This window comes from Stegostoma tigrinum, chromosome 18 (genome assembly GCF_030684315.1).
Source record: "Stegostoma tigrinum isolate sSteTig4 chromosome 18, sSteTig4.hap1, whole genome shotgun sequence".
Taxonomy (NCBI): Eukaryota; Metazoa; Chordata; class Chondrichthyes; order Orectolobiformes; family Stegostomatidae; genus Stegostoma; species Stegostoma tigrinum.
In genome coordinates this window covers 40,228,499-40,255,415 of record NC_081371.1, presented here as the reverse complement: position 1 = coordinate 40,255,415, position 26,917 = coordinate 40,228,499, and the positions used below count along the sequence as shown (strand labels likewise).

At 47.8% G+C, this 26,917-nt stretch overlaps 1 protein-coding gene across 2 annotated transcripts in view; it reads right to left on the bottom strand.

Moving 5' to 3' along the window:
- acss3 (acyl-CoA synthetase short chain family member 3) overlaps nt 1-26,917 on the bottom strand; it is a 70,236-nt gene that overhangs the window by 13,956 nt on the left and 29,363 nt on the right. For both annotated transcript variants that reach the window (XM_048548317.2, XM_048548318.2), the window contains exons 8-11: nt 23,244-23,395; nt 16,899-17,002; nt 15,508-15,603; nt 9,680-9,743 (exon numbers count right to left, since the gene is read on the bottom strand). In XM_048548317.2, coding sequence (XP_048404274.1) covers nt 9,680-9,743; nt 15,508-15,603; nt 16,899-17,002; nt 23,244-23,395 — 416 coding nt within the window. The remainder of the gene's footprint in view (nt 1-9,679; nt 9,744-15,507; nt 15,604-16,898; nt 17,003-23,243; nt 23,396-26,917) is intronic.

The following is a 26,917-nucleotide window of genomic DNA, read 5'->3' as shown; positions in this document are numbered from 1 at the left end:
TACCTGCTTAATATTTTTATGATTTAAATAAAGTTAGGTTCTGATCAAGGAACCCAATTATCTCTGTGTTACATACAGTGTACATCCACAGCCTCCCAATAACAATTATCCACTTGTGTTCCATATCAAGTTTCATTTTAGCCTCTTTTGTAGATGGCCTGGTGAGCAGCAGGAGTATTTCACTTAACACTACATTTGTGCTAATAAACCGGTTTTCCCCATTCTATTTTAAAGGAGTCACCACTCTTTTTAAAGCAGATGCTCATCCCCAAACCTGAAGCAGGTCAGAACTCAGACAACACCAGGTTATTATTCCAACAGGTTTATTTGAAAACACAAGCTTTCACAGCCTCAGTCCTTCTTCAGGTGTTATCAGTGTAAAGAAGAGGTGACATTTTAGATCAGGCAGTGCATGTTCGGTGTGAGACGTTGTTTAGAGTCAGATTGGTGTTATTTCTGAAGTATGATTTTATAAAACGCCATATTGACTGTCTATAAACTGGGTACTTTTGAACAAAAGAAAATGTATCTGCAAATACAAAGTCACCTCCTAGATTCATGTGCATGTCAGGGGAGGGAATGAGAAGGGAGAGAGAGCGCGCGCGCGTGCGCTTGAGAAAGACAGAGAGCGAGCGAGCGCGAGAGACAGCAAGCGCGTGAGAGTGCAAGCGAGTGAGCACTTCCGAGAGGAGAGAGAGCGCAAGAGCGAGAGAGAGAGCGATCGCAAGAGCGAGAGAGAGAGAGAGCGATCGCGCGAGCGAGAGTGATCGCGAGAGAGGAAGAGAGAGAGCGCGCGAGAGAAGAAAAGACAGAACGCGTGAGAGAGTGATCGCGCACAAGAGGAGACAGCGCGAGAGGAGAGAGCGCGAGCGAGGCAGCACACGAGAGAGAGAGCGCGAGAGGAGGGAGAGAGCGCGCGAGAGGAGGAGAGAGAGAGAGAGCGCGTGAGAAGGAGAGAGAGTGCGAGCGATCGCGCGAGCGAGGGAGAGGGAGAGGGAGAGAGAGTGTGCGATCGCGCGAGAGAGAGAGAGCGATCCCGCGTGAGAGAGAGAGAGAGAGAGCGATCGCGCGCGCAATAGAGGGAGAGAGAAAGCGCAATTGCACGTGCGAGAGAGAGAGCGCGTGCGCGATTGCACATGCCGGGGGAGGGGAGGGGAGAGCGAGAGCGAGCGAGATCCTGCGCGCGCGAGAGAGAGAGAGCGATCGCGAGGGAGAGAGAGAGAGCGATCGCGCGGGAGAGAGAGAGAGCGATCGCGCGGGAGAGAGAGAGAGCGATCGCGCGAGAGAGAGAGAGAGCGATCGCGCGAGAGAGAGAGAGAGCGATCGCGCGAGAGAGAGAGAGAGCGATCGCGCGAGAGAGAGAGAGAGCGATCGCGCGAGAGAGAGAGAGAGCGATCGCGCGAGAGAGAGAGAGAGCGATCGCGCGAGAGAGAGAGAGAGCGATCGCGCGAGAGAGAGAGAGAGCGATCGCGCGAGAGAGAGAGAGCGCGATCGCGCGAGAGAGAGAGAGCGCGATCGCGCGAGAGAGAGAGAGCGCGATCGCGCGAGAGAGAGAGAGCGCGATCGCGCAAGAGAGAGAGAGCGCGATCGCGCAAGAGAGAGAGAGCGCGCGAGCGATCGCGCGCGCAATAGAGGGAGAGAGAACGCGCAATTGCACGTGCGAGAGAGAGAGCGCGTGCGCGATTGCACATGCCGGGGGGGGGGGGGGGGAGGGGAGAGCGAGATCGTGCGCGCGCGAGAGAGCGAGCGAGCGAGATCATGCGCGCGCGAGAGAGAGAGCGCAATCGCGAGAGAGAGAGAGCGATCGCGAGAGAGAGAGAGAGAGAGAGCGATCGCGAGAGAGAGAGAGAGCGATCGCGCGCGAGAGAGAGCAATCGATCGCGCGAGAGAGTGAGAGCGATCGCGCGAGAGAGTGAGAGCGATCGCGCGAGAGAGTGAGCATGCGCGATTGCGCACGTCGGGGGGGAGAGTGCGTGAGAGAGAGCGAGAGCGCATTGGGGCGCGCGCGAGAGATAGAGAGAGAGATCGCGAGCGAGAAAGAGAGCGCGCGAGAGAGCAATAGAGGGAGAAAGAACGCGCAATCGCGCGTGCAAGAGAGAGAGAGAGAGCGCGTGCGCGATTGCACGTGCGGGGGGGAGGGGAGAGCGAGAGCTCGATCGTGCGCGCGCGAGAGAGCGCGAGCGCGATGGTGCGCACGCCAGTGAGCGCGAGCGCGATGGCGCGCACGCCAGAGAGAGAGCGAGCGAGATCGTGCGCGCGCAAGAGAGCGAGAGCGAGCAATCGTGCGCGCGCGATCGTGCGCGTGCGAGAGAGGGAGAGCGCGATCGTGCGCGTACGAGAGAGGGAGAGCGCGATCGTGCGTGCGAGGGAGAGCGCGATCGTGCGTGCGAGAGAGGGAGAGCGAGCGCGATCGTGCGCACGCGAGAGAGGGAGAGCGCGATTGTGCGTGCGCGAGAGAGGGAGAGCGCGATCGTGCGCGCGCGAGGGAGAGCGCGATCGTGCGCGCGCGAGAGCGCGATCGTGCGCGCGAGAGAGAGCGCGATTGTGCGCGCGTGCGCGAGAGAGAGAGCGCGATCGTGCGCGCGGTGCGAGAGAGGGCGAGACATCGCGCGCGCGGGAGAGAGGGCGAGCGCGCAATCGCGTGCACGAGACAGAGAGTTCGCGAGAGAGCGCGATCGCGCGCACAATAGAGGAAGAGAGAACGCATGATCGCGCGCGAGAGTGAGTGAGAGATAGAGCGCGATCGCGCGCGAGAGAGGGAGAGGGAGAGGGAGTGGGAGAGGGACAGAGAGCGCGCGATGGCGAGAGAGGGAGAGAGAGCGCGCGATCGTGCGCGCGCGCGAGATAGAGCGAGATCGTGCGCGCGCGCGAGACATAGAGCGAGATCGTGCGCGCGCGCGAGACATAGAGCGAGATCGTGAGATAGAGCGAGATCGTGCGCGCGCGCGGGAGAGAGGGCGAGCGCGCAATCGCGTGCACGAGACAGAGAGCTCGCGAGTGAGAGCGCGATCGCACGCACAATAGAGGAAGAGAGAGAGCGCGATCGCGCGCGAGAGTGAGTGAGAGATAGAGCGCGATCGCGCGCGAGAGAGAGAGAGAGAGCGCGATCGCGCGCGAGAGAGAGAGTGAGAGCGCGATCGCGCGCGAGAGAGAGAGTGAGAGCGCGATCGCGCGCGAGAGAGAGAGTGAGAGCGCGATCGCGCGCGAGAGAGAGAGTGAGAGCGCGATCGCGCGCGAGAGAGAGAGTGAGAGCGCGATCGCGCGCGAGAGAGAGAGAGAGAGAGTGAGAGCGCGATCGCGCGCGAGAGAGAGAGAGAGAGAGTGAGAGCGCGATCGCGCGCGACAGAGAGTGAGAGCGCGATCGCGCGCGACAGAGAGTGAGAGCGCGATCGCGCGCGACAGAGAGTGAGAGCGCGATCGCGCGCGACAGAGAGTGAGAGCGCGATCGCGCGCGACAGAGAGTGAGAGCGCGATCGCGCGCGACAGAGAGTGAGAGCGCGATCGCGCGCGACAGAGAGTGAGAGCGCGATCGCGCGCGACAGAGAGTGAGAGCGCGATCGCGCGCGACAGAGAGTGAGAGCGCGATCGCGCGCGACAGAGAGTGAGAGCGCGATCGCGCGCGACAGAGAGTGAGAGCGCGATCGCGCGCGACAGAGAGTGAGAGCGCGATCGCGCGCGACAGAGAGTGAGAGCGCGATCGCGCGCGACAGAGAGTGAGAGCGCGATCGCGCGCGACAGAGAGTGAGAGCGCGATCGCGCGCGACAGAGAGTGAGAGCGCGATCGCGCGCGACAGAGAGTGAGAGCGCGATCGCGCGCGACAGAGAGTGAGAGCGCGATCGCGCGCGACAGAGAGTGAGACAGCGATCGCGCGCGACAGAGAGTGAGACAGCGATCGCGCGCGACAGAGAGTGAGACAGCGATCGCGCGCGACAGAGAGTGAGACAGCGATCGCGCGCGACAGAGAGTGAGACAGCGATCGCGCGCGACAGAGAGTGAGACAGCGATCGCGCGCGACAGAGAGTGAGACAGCGATCGCGCGCGACAGAGAGTGAGACAGCGATCGCGCGCGACAGAGAGAGAGGGAGAGGGAGAGAGAGCGCGCGATGGCGAGAGAGGGAGAGAGAGTGCGCTCGAGAGATAGAGCGAGATCGTGCGCGCGCGAGATAGAGCGAGATCGTGCGCGCGCGCGCGCGAGATAGAGCGAGATCGTGCGCGCGCGCGCGAGAGATAGAGCGAGATCGTGCGCGCGCGCGCGCGCGAGAGATAGAGCGAGATCGTGCGCGCGCGCGCGAGATAGAGCGAGATCGTGCGCGCGCGCGAGATAGAGCGAGATCGTGCGCGCGCGCGAGACATAGAGCGAGATCGTGAGATAGAGCGAGATCGTGCGCGCGCGCGGGAGAGAGGGCGAGCGCGCAATCGCGTGCACGAGACAGAGAGCTCGCGAGTGAGAGCGCGATCGCACGCACAATAGAGGAAGAGAGAGAGCGCGATCGCGCGCGAGAGTGAGTGAGAGATAGAGCGCGATCGCGCGCGAGAGTGAGTGAGAGATAGAGCGCGATCGCGCGCGAGAGAGAGAGTGAGAGCGCGATCGCGCGAGAGAGAGTGAGAGCGCGATCGCGCGAGAGAGAGTGAGAGCGCGATCGCGCGCGAGAGAGAGAGTGAGAGCGCGATCGCGCGCGAGAGAGAGAGAGAGTGAGAGCGCGATCGCGCGCGACAGAGAGTGAGAGCGCGATCGCGCGCGACAGAGAGTGAGAGCGCGATCGCGCGCGACAGAGAGTGAGAGCGCGATCGCGCGCGACAGAGAGTGAGAGCGCGATCGCGCGCGACAGAGAGTGAGAGCGCGATCGCGCGCGACAGAGAGTGAGAGCGCGATCGCGCGCGACAGAGAGTGAGAGCGCGATCGCGCGCGAGAGAGAGAGAGAGAGAGTGAGAGCGCGATCGCGCGCGACAGAGAGTGAGAGCGCGATCGCGCGCGACAGAGAGTGAGAGCGCGATCGCGCGCGACAGAGAGTGAGAGCGCGATCGCGCGCGACAGAGAGTGAGAGCGCGATCGCGCGCGACAGAGAGTGAGAGCGCGATCGCGCGCGACAGAGAGTGAGAGCGCGATCGCGCGCGACAGAGAGTGAGACAGCGATCGCGCGCGACAGAGAGTGAGACAGCGATCGCGCGCGACAGAGAGTGAGACAGCGATCGCGCGCGACAGAGAGAGAGGGAGAGGGAGAGAGAGCGCGCGATGGCGAGAGAGGGAGAGAGAGTGCGCTCGAGAGATAGAGCGAGATCGTGCGCGCGCGCGCGAGAGATAGAGCGAGATCGTGCGCGCGCGCGCGCGAGAGATAGAGCGAGATCGTGCGCGCACGCGCGAGATAGAGCGAGATCGTGCGCGCGCGCGGGAGAGAGGGCGAGCGATCGCGCGCGCAAGCGCGGGAGAGAGTGCGAGCGATCGGGCGCTCGGGAGAGAGGGTACGATCGTGCACGCGTGCGTGAGAGAGCGCGATCGTGCGCCCGGCGCGAGAGAGACAGCGCGATCGTGCGAGAGAGCGCGATCGAGAGCGCGATCGTGCGCGCGCGCGGGAGAGAGGGCGAGACATGGCGCGCGCGGGAGAGAGGGCGAGACATGGCGCGCGTGGGAGAGAGGGCGATCGCGCAATCGCGGGCACGAGACAGAGAGCCCGCGAGAGAGAGCGCGATCGCGCACGCAATAGAGGAAGAGAGAGCGCGCGAGAGAGCGCGCGATTGCGCGAGAGAGCGCGATCACGCGCGAGAAAGAGAGATAGAGCGCGATCGCGCGCGCGAGAGAGAGATAGCGATCGCACGAGAGAGAGAGAGGGAGAGGGAGAGAGAGCGCGCGATGGCGAGAGAGGGCGCGCGATTGCGCGTGCGCGAGAGAGAGCGCGATCGTGCGTGCGCGCGGGAGAGAGCGCGATCGTGCGCGCGCGCGGGAGAGAGCGCGATCGTGCGCGCGCGCGGGAGAGAGCGCGATCGTGCGCGCGCGCGGGAGAGAGCGCGATCGTGCGCGCGCGCGGGAGAGAGCGCGATCGTGCGCGCGCACGGGAGAGAGGGCGAGACATGGCGCACGCGGGAGAGAGGGCGAGACATGGCGCGCGCGGGAGAGACAGCAAACGCGCAATTGTGTGCCGAGACAGCCCGCCAGAGAGAGCGCAATCGCGCGCACGAGAGAGAGAGAGAGCGAGAGAGAGAGAGCGATCGCGCGAAAGTGAGAGATAGAGCGCGATCGCGCACGAGAGAGAGAGGGAGAGGGAGAGAGAGCGCGCGATCGCGCGTGCGCGAGAGAAATCGCGCGCGCACGAGAGATAGAGCGAGCGAGCGATCGATCGCGCGCACGAGAGACTGAGAGAGAGATCGCGATCGTGCACGCGCGAGAGATAGAGCGCGATCGTGCGCGCGCGAGATGGCATGCGATCGTGCGCGGGCGCGGGAGGGAGGGCGAGCGATCGCGGGCGCGGGAGGGAGGGCGAGCGATCGCGGGCGCGGGAGGGAGGGCGAGCGATCGCGGGCGCGGGAGGGAGGGCGAGCGATCGCGGGCGCGGGAGGGAGGGCGAGCGATCGCGGGCGCGGGAGGGAGGGCGAGCGATCGCGGGCGCGGGAGGGAGGGCGAGCGATCGCGGGCGCGGGAGGGAGGGCGAGCGATCGCGGGCGCGGGAGGGAGGGCGAGCGATCGCGGGCGCGGGAGGGAGGGCGAGCGATCGCGGGCGCGGGAGGGAGGGCGAGCGATCGCGGGCGCGGGAGGGAGGGCGAGCGATCGCGGGCGCGGGAGGGAGGGCGAGCGATCGCGGGAGGGAGGGCGAGCGATCGCGGGCGCGGGAGGGAGGGCGAGCGATCGCGGGAGGGTGGGCGAGCGATCGCGGGCGCGGGAGGGAGGGCGAGCGATCGCGCGTGCGGGTGAGAGAGAGAGCGTGCAATCGCGTGCATGAGAGAGAGAGTCTTGATAATATTATAGGCAATCCTCTCCACACACTGTCGTCAAAAATCCACTATCCAACGCAGTTCAGTTGAACTGTACTCTCAGTAACGGCAGTACGCACCATCTACCTGATGCATTGCAGAAACTCACCAAGCCCATAACCATGCATCTAGAACAAGGGCAACGGATATATGGGAGTACCACTATTTGCAAGTTCCCCTGCAAGTCCCTCAACATCCTGACTTGGGAAAACATAGAACATAGAACATAGAACATAGAACATTACAGCACAGTACAGGCCCTTCGGCCCTCCATGTTGTGCTGACCTGTCATACCGATCTCAAGCCCATCTAACCTACACTATTCCATGTACGTCCATATGCTTATCCAATGACAACTTAAATGTACCTAAAGTTGGCGAATCTACTACCGTTGCAGGCAAAGCGTTCCATTCCCTTACTACTCTGAGTAAAGAAACTACCTCGGACATCTGTCCTATATCTTTCACCCCTCAATTTAAAGCTATGCCCCCTCGTGCTCGCCGTCACCATCCTAGTAAAAAGGCTCTCCCTATCCACCCTATCTAACCCTCTGATTATTTTATATGTTTCAATTAAGTCACCTCTCAACCTTCTTCTCTCTCACGAAAATAGTCTCAAGTCCCTCAGCCTTTCCTCCTAAGACCTTCCCTCCATACCAGGCAACATCCTAGTAAATCTCCTCTGCACCCTTTGCAAAGCTTCCACATCCTTCTTATAATGCGGTGACCAGAACTGTACGCAATACTGCAAGTGTGGCCGCACCAGAGTTTTGTGCAGCTTCACCATAACCTCTTGGTTCCGGAACTCGATCCCTCTATAAATAAAGGCTAAAACACTGTATGCCTTCTTAACAGACCTGTCAACCTGGGTGGCAACTTTCAAGGATCTGTGTACATGGACACCGAGATCTCTCTGCTCATCTACACTACCAAGAATCTTACCATTAGCCCTGTACTTTGCCTTCTGGTTACTCCTACCAAAGTGCATCACCTCAAACTTGTATTTCACTGTTTCTTCAGTCTCAAAATCCTGGGATACTCTCCCTATTGGCATTGTGAGTGTTTCTAAACCAAATGGTCTGCAGCAATTCAAAAGTGCAACTCATCACCAGCTTAAGGGCAACTAAGAATAAATGATAAACACTGGCCCAGCCAATGATGCCCACATCCCATGAATGGATAGAAAAGAATCTTGCTTCTTCCAGGAAGCAACAGTGCCAAGGTTGAAACTTTCTTTTGTTTTTGTGAAGACATAACCATGTTTTAATTGGTCCACTGATCATGAAGTTTTGCTTCAAAAAGTTCAGTGTGAAGTCATATCCTGACACACTGCATTTGGTTTCAGTCTTTCTTCTCCAAAGGAACACCCAATTACAATCTTAATTCTGAAATGAACTCTTAGTTCTAAACCAAACACTGAAAGAGAACCAAGACACCCATCTCTGAAGATGGAGTTTATTAATTGGCCACAGAAAGCATATTAACAACTCAAGTCCTACAACTCATTCAATCCAACAGTCCCTCCATTATATCTGCCCAGTATATTAACTAATTAACTAACCACTAAACTACTTTGTTATATGAACAACTGCTAGAGGTAAAACATTTCTTCCCAGGACCTTGCTACAACCAATCCTCAGGTCAGCATTGAGTCCAATTATTTTCAGGTATTGAACAACGATCTACCCAGCAACAAAACATCATAAATAGGAATACCTGGTGATGATTTCACAGTGTTCTGTTCCATTCACAATTCTTCAGATAGTGAACTATTTTATATATAAGTGCAGCAAGACCTTGCCTGGACTGATAAATGATAAATTCCTAGGACTGATATGCAGAATTGTGGTCCAGACAATAGCCATCTATAATACAAGATGACTTAAACCATCTCCTCTTGATACATAACGGGTATAAATGCTTCCACAGTTAAACCTCTTTGGCCGAAAACTCAACTGGGCTAATTACACAAAAGCAGGTGAACAGCTGAATATTCTGAATCAATTGGCTCAGCTTCAAATTCTCCCTCTCTTCACCATCTACAGAGAAAAGTCAAGTACTCAATTGCATTCCTGACATCGGATGAGTATAGCTGTGACAACCCACAATAATTCACACATCTTCCTGAACAAAGCAGTCTGTTTGATTGGTGTGCTGCTTCTTTGACATCTATTTTGCCTACAAAGTCTATTTTTTTTTACAATGACTACAGCAACTCATTAAGGCATCTTCAACAGCATCTTCTAAATCCACAAGTTTTATCATCTTGAAGGACTGGGACATAGCTGCCAGGGAAAACCTTCAAGTTTGCCATCAAGTTAGACATCATCTTGATTTGGATATACACTGTTGTTCCTTACATTGTGATGCATCAAAATCCAGGAAACTTCAGCGGTAGGCAACGTGGAACTACTTCCACCACATTAATAGTTGGGATTCAAGAAGGTCATTACCACCTTCTCATGCACAATGAAGGATGCTCACATATTCAGAATTAAAATATTCATACAAAGCTGAATAGTCTCACTAGAAAGATGACGCATCATTCCTGAAAAGGACATGATCTCTCATGGATTGGATTTTAAATGTTTGGTAAATACATGGGGATAGATTTCCACATTCTACACAACAAAAGAAAGGTAAAATTAGTTGAATTAAATTAAATAATAATCTCAGTTGCGTTTTATAATAGCTACTATTGATGAGTAACACTCACTTCACTACAATATTTCCCAGACTGTTGCGGTTCATTTCCTTCAGGTCCTTGTCCAGAATCATAACTACAAAATGATAGAACAGAAAGCAGATTAAAATTTGCATTCTAGATAAATTAATACTCCACTAAGTTTTTAATGCAGTAGATGCCTGCTCATGACCGTAAAATTGTTCATTTCTTCATGTTATCTACATTACTAAAACATTAACAATAATAAAAACACTCAATATGCAGGTTCCATCCAATGAAACTAAGCATTTACGCCAATCCAAATGTGATGTTATAAAATGAGTAAACCATGAACCTGGATTACAGACCAATTACGAGAGCATCATTTTATTCGTGACATTTTTCAAGTCATACAGCACGGAAAGGGCCCTTCGATCCTACTCGTCCATGCTGACCACGTTTCCCGAACTACTAGTCCCACTTGCTTGCATTTGGCCCAAATCCTCTAAACCTTTTCAATTCACGTACTACCGAAATGTCTTGTAAATGTTGTAACTGTACCTGCTTCCAACACTTCCTCTGGCAGTTCACTTCACTTATGAACCACCCTCAGATCCCTTTTAAATATTTCTCCTCTCACCTTAAAAATATGCCCTCTAGTTTGAACTCCCCTACCCTAGGGAAAAGGCCTTTCCTGTTCACCCTATCTATGTCCCTGATGATTTTATAAATGTCTAAAAGGTCACCCCTCAAGGTCCTATGCTCCAGTGAAGAAGACCCAGTGTATCCAAACTCTCTCTATAGCTCAAACCTTCAAGTCCCAGTAGATCTTTCCTGAATCCTCTCCAATTTAATAATAGTCTTCCTATTGTTGGGCAACCAGAACCATACAGAATACTGTCAAAATGATTGTTACCACGGAAGAAAGATCAGTTGTACAGGAGTAACATCCCCTGAAGCTACAATAAACTGCCTGGAAAGCTTCATTTTGCGAAAACCTCTGATAACTTTACCTCCCATCCAACCAAATATTTCCACGCAGCCTGTCACTTTGAACACATTTAAAATGCATCCAAATAATAAAAGTAATAAGGCAAATATATGGTGCAGACTACAGAAAAGGTTATTATTTTACATTATAATCTTAAACCTTCACACAATCCTTTACTTATCTTGCATGTCACTGCATTGTGATCTACACAAGGATGGAAACAGGTTACAAATAACTGACTGCGTACATTTACTGAATCCAGTGACCACACAATGAAAATACAGTCAGTCATTCTTATCAGAATAAGATGTGCAAGTATTTTGGTTTTTTTTTAAAAATACATTTTTCAGTTAATGTTTTAAACAAGTTGGAATCATTAGTGATTTGATTGAATTACAGTATGTTGTTCCTATAAAAACACTGAATTTGTCTTATTTATTTATCTTGTAAAATATAAAGTAACACTTTTCAGAGAATACATCTTTAACTGCAATCATAGGTATTTATGAAATAATTGTCTAAAGACCTGCAGGGTGTAAACTTTGTCCCAGGTGGCAGGCTAGTTAATACTGAACTACTTAGCATCAACCTCAGGGAGTTTAAAATATTTCTTCAACCCTGATCTTCAACCGTTTGTAACACACTGCAGATTGCTTTACACAGACTCAACCTGACACAACCAATCCACCTTCTCTCCCACCTATCTGCCCCTCCCATCCCACTGAACAATCCCCATCACTCCCAACCTGCACTCACCTACCACCATCCCACCTACCTTCCCCAGCCTAATGCCTCCTCTTTCTATTTATTTCTGAGGTCCCTTCCCACTCCCCATTTCTGAAGAAGGGTCCCAACCCGAAACATTATCTTTACTGCTCCTCTGATGGTGCCTGGCCTGCTGTGATCTTCCAGCTCCACACTGTGCTACCTCTGACTCCAGCAGTTGCAGGTCCTGCTGCCTCTATCAATGGATATTGGATGCATTCGAGTTGTTAGTCCTGACAGACACAATACCACTTTTCGCCACATTGTCGTGCTCTTTGAAAGTGAAACAATTAACTGCAAAATCTACTTACATGACTTTTGTAACCAAAGGAATAATACAATTTCAGCTGTAGTTAATCATAAATATTTATTTTTAATAGTGTAAGTAGATTCTCAGAAGTGTTAAATTGCTTGAAATATCTCCCCATTGAATTACTTAAGCATATGTTTTCTAGTGCACTGAAAATTTAAGCAAAATTAAATGTTTTAATGTTTTTGAAAGAATCTGTTTGCATCATTCTGCCTCTCAGAAATAACTGAATCACAAGGCATGAAGTTTAACTCTCTACCTTTTATATTATGAAGAGATAAAGAATCGTCATATTCATCTAAAATACAGCTAAACATCATATAAATTGCTGACTAATTCAGGGCAATGAAGTATAGGATGACTTATAGGACTTAAATAATAAACTAAAACAAAAAGAATTCCGTGTCAAAAGAGGCCAACTTCCCAACCTCAGGTTTATCATGTGCATCACATGGACCTTGTATCTAGGTAGAGATATGAATTAGCTACTATTGTGAGCCAACCGTTTTCATCTTGGAAACATATGAACAGTATAAAGAACAGCTATTGACAACATCATCAATATATTTCTACAACTTTGGAGATCCAATCTATTATTCCCACATACATAGCTATCATTGACTCTAAGCATAGATAATTTGCACCTTCTACCCAGTAAAATAATCTGTGTCGCCTCTAATTTCTGACAATTAAGCCAGCCAAACTTGCCATGCAGATTTCAGAAGAGGTTACATGACCCCCTTCATTTGGTACCGAAGATGGTCACTGAACCCGAAATATTAACTCTGCTTTGTCTGCAGTTCTAGCTGCATCTGTGGAGAATTTTTCCAGCAATTTTGGTTTTTGTCCCTTCATTTGAAACAAGAATGGTGAGGCTAATATCTGGTTACTATCTGAATGATGATTATTTCGGAAAGTGGGAGGTGCAATGAGACCTGGTCACTGAAAGTCACAGTTGCAGCAGGTTGTGAAGATGGCAAATGGTATGTGGTCTTCATAGTGAAAGGATTTGACTACAGGAGTGGTGATGTCTTGCTGTAATTATACAGGGCCTTGGTGACACTAGATATGGAGTATATATGCAGTTTCAGTCTCTTTATCTGAGGAAGAACGCTCTGGCTATTGAGTGAGTGCAAAAAAGGATTAGCAGACTGATTCCACGCACGGCAGGGCTGATGAATGAAGAAAGACGGGTTTGGTTTGGTTCAGACCATATTCATTAGAATCATACAAACCCTACAGTGCAGATTGAGGCTATTCAGCCCATTGGCTCTGTACCAACTCTCCAAACAGCACCCCACCCCAACTTAGTCCACCACCCTATCCTTGTAACCCTGCATTTACCATGGCTAACCCACCTAGCCTGCACAACCCTGGCCACTATTTGGGGGCAATTTGGCATGGCTAATTCACCTAAACTGCACATCTTTGAACTGTGGGAGAAAACCAAAGCACCCGCACGGAACCCACGCAGACACAGGGAGGATGTACTGACAGTCATCCTGGGCTGGAATCGAACTGGAGTCCCTGGTGCTGTGAGGCAAAAGTGCCAACCAGTGAGCCACTGTGCCACCCAGAGATTAGAAGAATGAGAGAATCTCAGAAACTTATAAAATTCTAACAGGACTAAACAGATAAACACAGGGAGGTTGTTCACAATGGCTCAGGAGTCTAGGTTTTGGCGGTCACAGCTTAAGGATATCAGGTAGGCCATTTATGATTGAGATGAGGAGAAATTTCTTCACCCAGAAATGAAAAGCCTGTGGAATTCTCTACCACAAAAAGTGATTGATGCTAATACGTTGAACGTTTCCAAGAAGGGATGAGGTAAAATTCTCAGGGGTAAAGGGATCAAACTGATCAAGTGAAGGTGGGAATAAGGTACATACAGATTTGAATGATCAGCCACGATCACACTGAATGGCAGTGAAGGCTCGAAAGGCCAAATGACCCACATCTGCTTCTGTTGTCTAAGTTTCTACTTTACTTGCATTGATCAGGGGCGGCACGGTGGCTCAGTGGTTAGCTCTGCAGCCTCACAGCACCAGGGACCCAGGTTTGATTCCAACCTCAGGCGACTAGGACCCGTGGGCACAGCCTTAAAATTAGAGGGGGTAAATTTAAAACTGAAATGAGACGACATTTCTTCAGCCAGAGAGTGGTGGGCTTGTGGAATTCATTGCCGCAGAGTGCAGTGGAGGCCGGGACGTTGGATGCCTTCAAGGCAGAGATCGACAAATTCTTGATCTCAGAAGGAATCAAGGGCTACAGGGAGAGTGCAGGGAAGTGGTGTTGAAATGCCCATCAGCCATGATTTAAATGGCAGAGTGGACTTGATGGGCCGAATGGCCTTACTTCCACTCCTATGTCTTATGGTCTTATGGACTGTCTGTGTGGAGTTTGCACGTTCTCCCCGTGTCTGTGTGGGTTTCCTCTGGGTGCTCTGATTTCCTCCCACAGTCCAAAAGATGTGCAGGCTAGATGGATCGGCCATGCTAAATTGACCATAGTGGTCAGGGGTGTGTGGGTTATAGGGGAATGCGTCTGGGTGGGATGCTTCAAGGGGCGGTGTGGACTTGTTGGGCCAAAGGGCCTGTTTCCACACTGTAGGGAATCTAATCTAATATCATAATAAATTGCTCAATCTTGTCGAAAAACACTTATACTCATTCATTCATACTTAATTAAATCCCGCATCTTAACGATCAAAGTTAAATTGGATTCTGGAATCCTACATGTCTGCTGCAAATTTTGGACCTTGTAGTGTGCTGCTTTCCTCTGACTTACTCAAGGGCTACAGGAGCAGAATTCATTCCACAAAGCCTTTTCCCCCTCCCTAGTCCCTGGACAATACAGCAGCTCCAGTTATGGTTATGAGAGTTTGAGAGACAGAGTGTGAAACAGCATGTGTGCACGAGTTCTTCTATACACATGCACAAGTGTACATGTGTGTGCCTGCACATGAGACAGGGAGCACAACTACAATTGTGAGAATGCACGTGTGCGAGTACACTTGGGTGTAGAAGTGCCTGTGTTATGCACGGCCTGTGTAAGAACATGAGCTTACATTTGTACGTGCATTGAGAGTGCACACATGAAAGTTTTTAAGCATGTGTACATGAGATTGCACACGATCATGAATGGAAAGGCATAGGAGAGTGCTTGCATGCCATTGTGCATGAGAGAATGTATGAACCTGTGGGCATGCACATTTGACAGAGCGTACATGTAAGTGTGTGAATAATTTGCACGTGTATGTGACATGAAAATGAAAATGAGAATAAGTGCATTTGTAAGTGGCAGCACGTGCAAGCTCAAAAGTGAGTGCATGTGTCTAAATGTGTGTGCAAGACTGAGCATTCAGCTGTGCATGGGTTCATGCGAAAAGCCATTTCATGTGACAGTGAGTGCCTGTGGCGAGATCAACTGCAAGAGCTTCAAGCAGTTTTATGATATATTCCACAAGTTTTTTTGGGTTTTGTCAGATTCCAGGATGCTGAGATTCAGACCATAAATAATTTTTGAATCAAATTAAATATATATGAGTTTCACCTATTAAATGCAAGAACAGAAGTATCACGTCCTTTATGCATTTAATACAGGTAGTTAACGAAAGAATTTTACCTGAATTTTGAAAAAAAACAAAGTGAATGCAAGATTGCTATGATATGTCAATGTATTTACCTTTTGAAAAGCTAGTTTTATATTTGCTGTGAATAATTTTCATTAATAAATGTTTGAGTACATGTAAAAGGCCACATAACTGAAACATTTTAGCAATAAAAAGGAGGAATACAAATCATATTACTCCACCATTGTATCCAGGTGCAGGTTTTCCAGCTTGTCCTACTGGGGGATTTAGACTGTTTCCCAGTCCTACACAAGTTGCACTTATTGGAGATCCTGTTTCTGATTAAAATACAAAAAAAAACCTTTACAAATACAGGAGTAACACAACTGTTTTAATTCACAAGATTTGTTTAATTGTTTATGCTGTATAAAATGTGTTTGGATTTTTTTTTAACAAGTGATTTTGGAGCTGACCAGAGACCAGGCTATCCTAGATTTGGTACAGTGCAACTAATTGCCTCATGGTGAAGGTATAGTGAACACTAAAATATCTGCACTCCTAGAATTCACATGCATCTCCAGTTTTAGTCTCTCCAACACTTGCAGCTATGTTTTCTGCTGAAGACCTGAGCTCTGGAATTCACCCTTAAACCTTCTCAGTCTATCTAGCTTTGCATCTTTTAAAACATAGAACATTACAGCACAGAACAGGCCCTTCGGTCCTTGATGTTGTGCCGACCTGTCATATCGATCTCAAGCCCATCTAACCTACACTATTCCATGTACGCTTCAAAAAAAAAACTTACCTTTCTTGTCAAGCTTTCAATCAGCCATCAGTACTAAAATTTGATGCTGAGCCACAAAAGAAAATATCTGTTTAGTAATTCTCTGATAAAGTGCCTTAAGACATTTTATGATGATGAAGGCACTATATAACTTGAAGTTGTTGTTGTAAGCCTAATGCACAACTAGTATAACGGTAAGGATTAAGGATCATCAAGCACATTTCTGCTACACCAACTTCTTCAATAATGGGCTCTACCCTGGTTTGTGCCTCTCATGCAGATTACCGAAACAGGGTGAGGTAAGGCAGTGAGAGATTTGGACATAATCATGAGAATTTTAAAATTAAGGCTTTGTTTACTGTGAGTCCATGTAGGTCAATGAGCATACCGATATTGTTGAACAGGTCTTGTTGCAGACTAAGAAAGGCAACTGATCTTTGGATGGCCTCAAGTCTTGACAATGTGGACAGGACACAGAATGTTCCTCTTGTGAATGAGTCCAAAGGCAGGGAAAGCAATTTTAAAATTAGGATTGCCTTTTAAGACAGATGACTATTTTTTTGCCCTCAGGACACTGTGTGACCTTGGAACCCTCTGCCTCAGAAGGTCACTGAATATTTCTAAAATAGAAGTAGATTGATGGCTTTGCTGAACAAGGTTAGCATGGATAGATCCGCAAGTCAAAACACAAAACAGATCAGCCATGATCTTATCGAACGGCAGACTAAGATTTTCTAAATGGTCTACTTCTGCGGCTCACGCGTTCATTATGTTTAAACAATTTTGTCATTAAACATTTCATTCTGTACCCTAAAGTTAACATGGACTATTGATATCTACCATTCTTACCTGTTTGCCACCAGTGATCTAGAACAGGAACTCGGAAAACTTGTTTGGCCCATTCTAAAGTGCTTGCATCACAATGCTCCCCAGCAACAAACAAAGTCCTGAACCTGGAGCAGAACAGTGTTAATAGTACAGTGCGGAGACATTGACTATTTTTATTAGCTTCATCCTAGTTTATATTGCCTTCTCTGTTTCCAGCCTCGTAAACCTATCCCATGAAGTTCAGGATCAGCAATTGTTTTAATTGGCCACTTCACAATCTTCCAATTTCAATACTGAGTTCAACACTTTAGATCATAACCACCACACTCATTTTCTTGGACAGCAGATACCAATTACGATTCTCTCATTACCAGTTGCACCTCTGTATCTGTATTTTGTTTCTTTTCTAGTCTAATTACCATCCAATTTTTGCTGTACCTAACAATCCCTTTCATCATTTAATCACTTGTTCTTAAACTTTATGACATTCTCCTCTGTTCTTTCCGAATGCTGCCATCCTGGTCCCTTTCATATATGGTTGATTTTGAACTGATGAATCCTAATCTCCTTCAAGTGAAATGAAAAGGAGACAATCTGAAACACAGCACATCTGCTCTCTCTAAAAAGCTATTTGTCCCCTGAGCGTCTTAGACATTTCCTGGTTTAACTGCCACCTCAACAAAAAAGTTAAAGAAAAACCAAAGGAACTGCGGATGCTGTAAATCCAGGAACAAAAACAAAAACAAAAGTCGCAGGAAGAGCTCAACAGGTCTGGCAGCATCTGTGGAGGAGAAAACAGAGTTAACGTTTCGGGTCCAGTGACCCTTTCTCAAAAGGATTAAGGAAATAGCCCTGATTTTCAGTCCAAACATGGGAATGGAGAGGGGACAGCTGTCCCAGCCTGTCACACTTGCTGCAGGAGAAACTCTGATTAGCTTGTACTTTGGTCTGGAGTGGGGGACATTTCACTGCCAGCAGCTTAGTCCTCAGGATCTGGGGGTACAGCACAAAGACATCTAGTGACTATTCAGGGATCACGATTGGATCTTCAAAAAGCCATAGCCTTAAAAATGAACTGGAAGTCTCTCACACTGCTATATTTACCACAAACTGTTCACTCACCTACAAACAACCTTCATCAAACACATCATTTTCACAGTCTCAGCTTTATGAAAAAAAATCATTCACAGCATGTGGGCATCACTTGGTAAGGCTGTATTTGTTACCCATTTCTAACAGCTCTTCATAAAGTGGTACTGAGCCACTCTGTTGAACTGCTGCAGTGCATGTCATGCAGGTAATCCACAATGCTGCTGGGCAGAGAATTTCAGGAATCTGACCCGGTTACTAAGAAGGAATAGGGATGTAGTGCCAAGTCAAGGCAGCATGTGGCTTAAAGATGAACTTGTGGGTGATGGGGTTCTCATGAATCTACTGCCCTTATCATTTAGGTGGGAGATCTCACCCCCAGCATTGCTTTCAGGGTAGATTTGCATCTCACATTTTATACATATTGCTTGCCATTTCATCATGGCAGGCACATCAGAGAAATATATTGCATCACTCTCAGTGAAAAAAGTTCCTCTCTCTTACAAGACAAGGCGGCCACAATATGCAGGTAACCAGATGAGCTATGAATTCACTTTCCAAAATAAAAACAATGCTGAAATTACTAGATTGCTCGTGACTGAGGCACTGCTTAGTGGAGGAGGTGGGGAACTATTAAAAGACGATGGAGTCTTCTTTCCTGACCCACGTTCTCGCATCCCCACATTGACCTCTTTCCAAAATCTCATCTGTTTTACAAGCTGTAAATGATCACTCCTGTCCTTTTGCCTTTATGCTTTCAAATATTCAAGAACTGCTGTGTGGGTGACCAAGGCTATAGAAACACTGAGGAGGAGGAGATGCCAATCAATTGGAAACTAACAGCTCAGGTACTGGAACTGCAGGTACTTCACAGGGAAGTACTGAGATGGGATCTATACTTGGTGAGACAATGACAAAATTATTAAGACTTTATGGCTGTGCTTTAGGATGACGCAAAATAACGAATGGCTTGGATTGTTTGGCAGGAATTCTCTGGCTGGGGTTATAATGATACAAATTAATAACTCTTGAGGATGCAGCTTTGTCCATATCCAAAGCCATCAACATGAACATAGAATTGTTAAGACAATGAACGATAAGATCCATCAAACTCACTTCTTTCACCTAGATCTTTATAAATAAAAAGAGATAGGAGAACAACGGCTAATCCTAACAGCCAATCATTACCTATCAAGTCTTTCGTAAGCATGTTTTGAATAAACTCCGAGAGGTGAAAGTTAGGCAAACACAGGTCCACAGTCAGCCAATGCTGCAAACCATGCAACACCCATTTGCACATCATGTCCCTAAATGGCCAACCACTCTATTTTCTGGAAGAAGCTTTTATTTCCACAATTTATTCAAATAAATGCAATGATAAATTATCTAATAATAATAATTTTGTTTGAAATTCAAACACTTCATCATTCACTGTTTTCTTGAGAAATGCACATGCTACTTATTTCAGTGTCTCTGTTACAAAGAAAACTTTGCATATATTGGAAGTGATTATTAAGGGCTGCTGTGACTTAACAAAATGGCTGTAGCCAGCATCTAAGCAGGTGTAAAAATGGAAAACATGTCACAGTTTGCACGGTATAAGTCACTTAGTTTTTAAGCATGCATAATGCAAAATGATTCTAATTAGTCCATCTGTGGTTTTGGGCAGTGAGTGGATGCCTAAAAACAGAACCAAAACAGTGGTAGCCTCTATCTGACACAGTTGAGATGCAGGAACTCATACACAGAAATTGATAGACATTGTGATTGTTTCACACCCAATAAATAAGCCATTGCACATCAATTTCTCCCATAATTGTATCCAAATGAGGTTTGCTTAACGTGACCCAGGCCAAGATCAACCTCATTCTCTTAAAATGACTGCAGCAGTGATTGATATAAGGTCAGCCAGGTGAACCTCATAGAATAGGAGTTCCCTGATTGGGGCTATTAACCTGGTCTAGTCAGGGAGCTCTGGCTGACAGATATAAACAGGTGTGTCAGGGGTCTAGTCAATCTAAGAGCCAGTTCTACGCTAGCTGGTTGACTGTCATGTTTAATGCACATGTAAATAAACGGTGATTTGATTATGGGACACTGGCCTTCGTGGAGTTATTTCAGTAGCGATAAGAGAAGAACACACCCCTGAAGAAATTAGATCGCAACAGCTACCCTTGAGTTGGAGTAAGCATTTTCGACAACATGGCACTATTTAGGAAGCTTGCCTTTTTCAATCCTACCATCAAAGACTATGTGAGAAGAAGGTGTTCTTTTTTCTAAGCAACTGACATTGGGGCAGATGTAAAGCAACAGGTAATTATTCTGACAGTTTGTGGACCCGCAGCTTTTTTGTCCACTCAGACCCTAGCTTTTCATGAGGCACCAGATACCAAAACCTTTCAAGAGATGACAGATTTAGCTAAGGAATATTAGGAACAAAAACTTGTTCTAATTCTGTGATGCTACTGGTTTAATTCAGCAGTTCAAGAACCAGGGGAATCTGTATTAAGATTTTTGACAAGGTTAAGATGACTGACAGAGACATGTGATTTTGGTTTAACCCGAAATGACACACTGAGACACTGTTTGGTATGTGGGATTAATGATGTAACCATGCAAAAGCACCAATGAGTTTAAACCCAACTGGGTTTTTAACAGGCTTTGTCATGAGAAAGTACGGCAAGTGGAGTATAGGAGTTACAGGGTATTCTGACAGAAGTGGACACTGAGCTCGGAGAACACCAGTTGAGCGAGTGCAATTACATAGCCTTACCCAGGACATATCCTGATCAGGGGAACCATAGGTTGACCCACAACAAAACCTCAAAAAATAAAGCCAAGTTTCGGCCAAACAGTTAAAATTTTCCTCGAGGATGCAGGTAGGCAGGCCATTCCAGTTACTGCTAATATGCAGACTCGAGGTAACAAAAGAGTTCCCACTAGGCCTGACTGGAGTAAGAAAATTCATAGGCAGGTATCCAGGAGTGTGTACACCTTGGAAAGTGCACCAGTAGCTTGTTTGGAACAACTAAATTGATTCACAAAATCCAAATCAGAACCAATCAAAATAAACACCTGGTTAAATGGTAACCCGGTTCTAATAGAGTTGATATCAGTGCAGCTTTATCAGTGATTGCAAAGCCAGCCTTTGCTCCAGATTCCAATCTTTAAATTTGCATAAGGCATTAGCCAGGCTCAGAACCTATATCAGAGAGCTTCTACAGATTAAGCATACAACTTTGGTTTCGGTCCCTTACAAGGAGCGATTTACTCCGAAACCTTAAAGCAACCGGTTCAAATCAGCACTGAGTGTAGTAAATGGCTCAGGCCCAAGCTTGATGGGGCAAAATTGATTGAGAAAGATTCAACTTGATTAGCTCAACATTTCTCCATTAGAAAATGGCTGCCTGAGTGAAAGCCTTATTAAACAGCTCATTCTTCAGGGAGGTCTAAAAGCTATCCAAGGGGCCACGGTCACCTTGTTTCTTGGCCAGGAAGCAATTCTACAGTTCTGCAAGGCCTGCCCAGTGCCATCTGCCTTAAGCAGCAATCAGGAGGCTGGAGTGGAAGGAATCATCAGTTTGCAGAACAGGCAGCACCAGTCATACCGGTTATGAAACCTGACACATTAGTTCACCTTTGTAGGGATTTCGAACAAACAATAAGCCGCTCTTTTCGGCTGGATAAATACACAATCCCCCGCATAGAGGATTTATACATATAACTGTATGGGGCCGGGTGGGGTGGGGGAGCTGTCCTTGTCAAAGCTACACATGAGCCATGTGTACTTGCAATTGCCAGTAGATGAGGAATTCCAGAATTAATACCCATAGGTGTCTGTACCATTAAACAAAACTGCGATTACTGGTAGTCAGCCTGTGCCATTTTCCAGTGCATGGTGGAGTACATTGTACAAGGTCTACTTGAGGTTGCCATTTATGTGGATTAATAACTAGAAAGACCTATAGAGAAAGTATTTACAGAATTTGGACTTAGTGCTATGAACAATTCTCCAAGACAAGCGGATGCCTTAAGAGGAAATAAATGTGTTCCAGACACCCCAAATGGCCTACTCAGGCTACCAAGTTGACAAGACCAGTTTACACTTGTTGGAAGATAAAGTGAGGCTGATCAAAGGTACCCTGTCTCCCACATCACTACCGCAGCTTAGGTTTTTCCTTGGGTTGAAGTATTAAGAAAAATTGATATGTAACCTGGTCTCCAACTTGCCACCCTTACATCTGCGATTAAAAAAGGGTCAGGCCTGGGAATGGTCTTGTAGCCAACAAGCAGCCCATAGGGAAGTGGAGAAGTAGCTATCATCATCTAAGGTGTTGGCACACGATGATCCCAAGCAAGACAGGACGCGATGTCTCCCTGTACAGTAGCAGGGGTGGTGTTGGCTCACCAGCAGCCCAGCGGAGAGAATGCCTGATAACATATGTTTCCAGGACTTTGGCTGATGCTGAATAAAAATATGCCCAAATAGAGAAGGAAGGTTTGGTGGGCATCTTTGGTGAAACAGTATCAGCAATGGCAATTCCCATCACAAGACTCCCCTAAACAAGACAGACAGTTTACCTCAGGGGACGAAGTTTGGTGCTGAAACCATGGAAATGGCCCTACATCAGTAAAGAGGCATGGTTGACGTGAGGTCAGGTCCCATGACGTACAAAGTTCAAGTAGGTGAGGCAGTCCTGAACAAGCACGTTGACCACTTGAAATCTGCAAACTCGCAAATGAGGTAACAACAAAACATACCCAGCTCCCTCAGAACAGCCAGAAACAATGGCTTCACTCCCTCTGCCTAGTGTCAAAGAAGCATCTGAGGAAGAGATGGATATGAAAGATGTTGCAGCCTCAACACTGTCACTGCCTAAACAGGAAGATTAATTTCTTGAGAGATGCTCGGGGCAAGCTACAGTCTGGTACATGCCACAGGTTTCCAAAGAACTAGACCAGGTGCGGGTAGACCACAGGAGAAGCTGCAGGAAAAAGAATGGTCTTTCGTCCCAGGGCTTAGAAGAATGTAGTGATTGGAATGAGGTCAGCCCACAGAATATGAGTTTCCTGATTGGGGCTGTTGACCTGGGAGTCCTGGCAAATGAATAGGAGGGTCAGAAGTTCTGGTCACACTCGGAACTGGCTGGATCAATGCACGTAAAGAGTGGCTTGTTGATGGGATACTGGCCTTTGTGGAGTTATTTCAACTGCAATATCACTGCATTAGGTAAATTAAGCCTGTAATTTATTTGACCTTTAATCTAAAAAAGTCACCTTGGAAACTTGTATGATCTTCCTTGAATAGCTTCAAAATCTTGCTGGCGAATAGCTCTCAGTGCAGTTGGTGCTGTGAACATAGCTACTACTCCATGTTCTGCTAACAAGCGAAAGTATGCTCCAGCATTCGGGGTCCCAACAGGCTTCCCCTGTAAAGACGAACGGATAATTGAAATTGTATCAGAGATAATGGGAACTGCAGATGCTGGAGATTCCAAGATAATAAAATTCCAGGATAATTGAAATTATTCAGTTGGATTGAAAAAAAACCTACTCCACGGAATTGTTAAAACTCTTATTTTCTTTTGATTAATGCATAACGAACTGTGTCATTAGGAAGTGAAGAATTCATATGGATGCAATGTACAGAGTACATAAAATCGCTAACTGGTTTCAACACTAGTATAAATAATTTGTAATTTTGCTGAGTTTGAATTTTGAATTGAGTTCTCAATTTTACACTTCCTGGAATTAAAATATTTCAATCCACAAATACTCACCAGGTTGCCTGCTCATGGATGTATTACTCACACATTTTGAGGTGTGTTTTATGGTAATGTTGCATTTTTCAATGGTAATGTTGCATTTTTCATGTCACAAGCTGTTACAATTCTCAATTTTATGCTCTATTCTTCTTGTTACTCCAGCAAGGTCAAAATTTACAGGTAGTCTTGTCTGTCCCAATTAAAAAGCTTAATTGAATATCACGCATATGTCCTAGTACTATTACTGTCTTGTACAACTGACATATCTAAACATTATTCCTAAATGGCTTGAAACATGCAAGCCATGAAAAGAACAATTAGACACTTCTACATATTATATAAATCAATGAAGTTAACAACACATCATTAAGTATCAAAATTGACTGAATATTCCAATTCATTCTGGTCAATTTAGACAAAACAATAAATTGCTGAATTTTATTCAATCCCCACAGTATGGAAACAGATCACTCAGCCCAGCAAGTCCATGCCAACACTTCAAAAAGAATCCCACTCAGAACCATCTCCCTACCCTATCCCTGTAAACCTGCATTTCCCGGGCTAATGCACCAACCTACACATCCCTGAACACTACCAGTAATTTAGCATGGCCAATCCACCTAACTTGCACATCTTTGGACCGTGGGAGGAAACTGGAGCACTTGGCGGGAACCCACGCAGACATGGGGAGGATGTGCAAACTCCACACAGATAGTCGCCCACAGCTAGGTCCCTGGTGCTGTAAGGCAGCAGGGCTAACCATTGAGCCACCATCCCCTAAATCTTGCAGCAAATTTGTTTAAAAATTTTACAAAATCATTCACTTATATTCATATAGGCTTTGAATAAACAACAATCTAAGTTACAGCAGTTACTCTGAACTCAACATAAAAGGTTGGGTGGTTATTATCTCAACTCTGATATGCCCAACATAGTTGACATTGCATTGAAATAATAAAGCGCAAAGTGTAAGCATTTATTTTAAGTGTTTATTTAAGTATATATTTGATCATTAGTCTGTTCCACAGCAGTAATTTGACTTTCATTCTCAGTTAATAAACTGACATAATAAATCATCATTAAAGACTTACTCTATGAAAATACATTACCAATGTTCTGCAAAATAAATGACTCCCTCTATCTGGTGCATTTGGCAACTTCAAAATCATTTATTTACCCAGGTAAATCTAAGAGCTGTAATCCTCATCAGAAAAGACAATTATGTTACATTGCAAGTTCCAAATTAGGCCACTAAGATTTCCTATTGGAAGCAACAGACCAAAAAGTTTAGCAATAATCAAAATTTCAATTTCAGTACAGAGGGTGCTAGGAGTTTGGAATTCACATTATCAACCTCCAATACTCTCAAGGAGCTCCTGATATTGGTCTTTAGAGCGATAGGAGGAGTGAAGGGTTCAGCTCAGAGAAGCATGAGTCACTGCGACTGCAAGTGGACAGTTTTCCTGAATTTGAATCCCACATTCAGAGATGTGTGTATATCCGTGGTTGCGCATGTGTGTGTGTTTGTGGGGCAGGGTGAGAGTAGAAGTCAACTGACAGCCATAGAGGAGGAAGGTCTGGGGGAAGGTGGTACCTGAACATTAGGAAATGGGAGACAGGTCACCAGGAACCTCACAATCAGCAACACTAATACCTGTGATAATGAAATGTGAGGCTGGATGAACACAGCAGGCCAAGCAGCATCTCAGGAGCACAAAAGCTGACGTTTCGGGCCTAGACCCTTCATCAGAGAAGGGGATGGGGAGAGGGAACTAGAATAAATAGGGAGAGAGGGGGAGGCGGACCGAAGATGGAGAGTAAAGAAGATAGGTGGAGAGAGTATAGGTGGGGAGGTAGGGAGGGGATAGGTCAGTCCAGGGAAGACAGACAGGTCAAGGAGGTGGGATGAGGTTAGTGGGTAGATGGGGGTGCGGCTTGGGGTGGGAGGAAGGGATGGGTGAGAGGAAGAACCGGTTAGGGAGGCAGAGACAGGTTGGACTGGTTTTGGGATGCAGAGGGTGGGGGGGGGAAGAGCTGTGCTGGTTTAGGGATGCAGTAGGGGAAGGGGAGATTTTGAAACTGGTGAAGTCCACATTGATACCATTGGGCTGCAGGGTTCCCAGGCGGAATATGAGTTGCTGTTCCTGCAACCTTCGGGTGGCATCATTGTGGCAGTGCAGGAGGCCCATGATGGACATGTCATCTACAGAATGGGAGGGGGAGTGGAAATGGTTTGCGACTGGGACGTGCAGTTGTTTGTTGCGAACTGAGCGGAGGTGTTCTGCAAAGCGGTCCCCAAGCCTCCGCTTGGTTTCCCCAATGTAGAGGAAGCCGCACCGGGTACAGTGGATGCAGTATACCACATTGGCAGATGTGCAGGTGAACCTCTGCTTAATGTGGAATGTCATCTTGGGGCCTGGGATAGGGGTGAGGGAGGAGGTGTGGGGGCAAGTGTAGCATTTCCTGCGGTTGCAGGGGAAGGTGCCGGGTGTGGTGGGGTTGGAGGGCAGTGTGGAGCGAACAAGGGAGTCACGGAGAGAGTGGTCTCTCCGGAAAGCAGACAGGGGTGGGGATGGAAAAATGTCTTGGGTGGTGGGGTCGGATTGTAAATGGCGGAAGTGTCGGAGGATGATGCGTTGTATCCGGAGGTTGGTGGGGTGGTGTGTGAGAACGAGGGGGATCCTCTTAGGGCGGTTGTGGCGGGGGCAGGGTGTGAGGGATGTGTTGCGGAAAATACAGGAGACGCGGTCAAGGGCGTTCTCGATCACTGTGGGGGGAAAGTTGCGGTCCTTAAAGAACTTGGACATCTGGGATGTGCGGGAGTGGAATGCCTTATCGTGGGAGCAGATGCGGCGGAGGTGGAGGAATTGGGAATAGGGGATGGAATTTTTGCAGGAGGTGTATTCTAGGTAGCTGTGGGAGTCGGTGGGCTTGAAATGGACATCAGTTACAAGCTGGTTGCCTGACATGGAGACTGAGGTGTCCAGGAAGGTGAGGGATGTGCTGGAGCTCCAGCACATCCCTCACCTTCCTGGACCTCTCAGTCTCCATCTCAGGCAACCAGCTTGTAACTGATGTCCATTTCAAGCCCACCGACTCCCACAGCTACCTAGAATACACCTCCTCCCACCCACCCTCCTGCAAAAATTCCATCCCCTATTCCCAATTCCATCACCTCCACTGCAT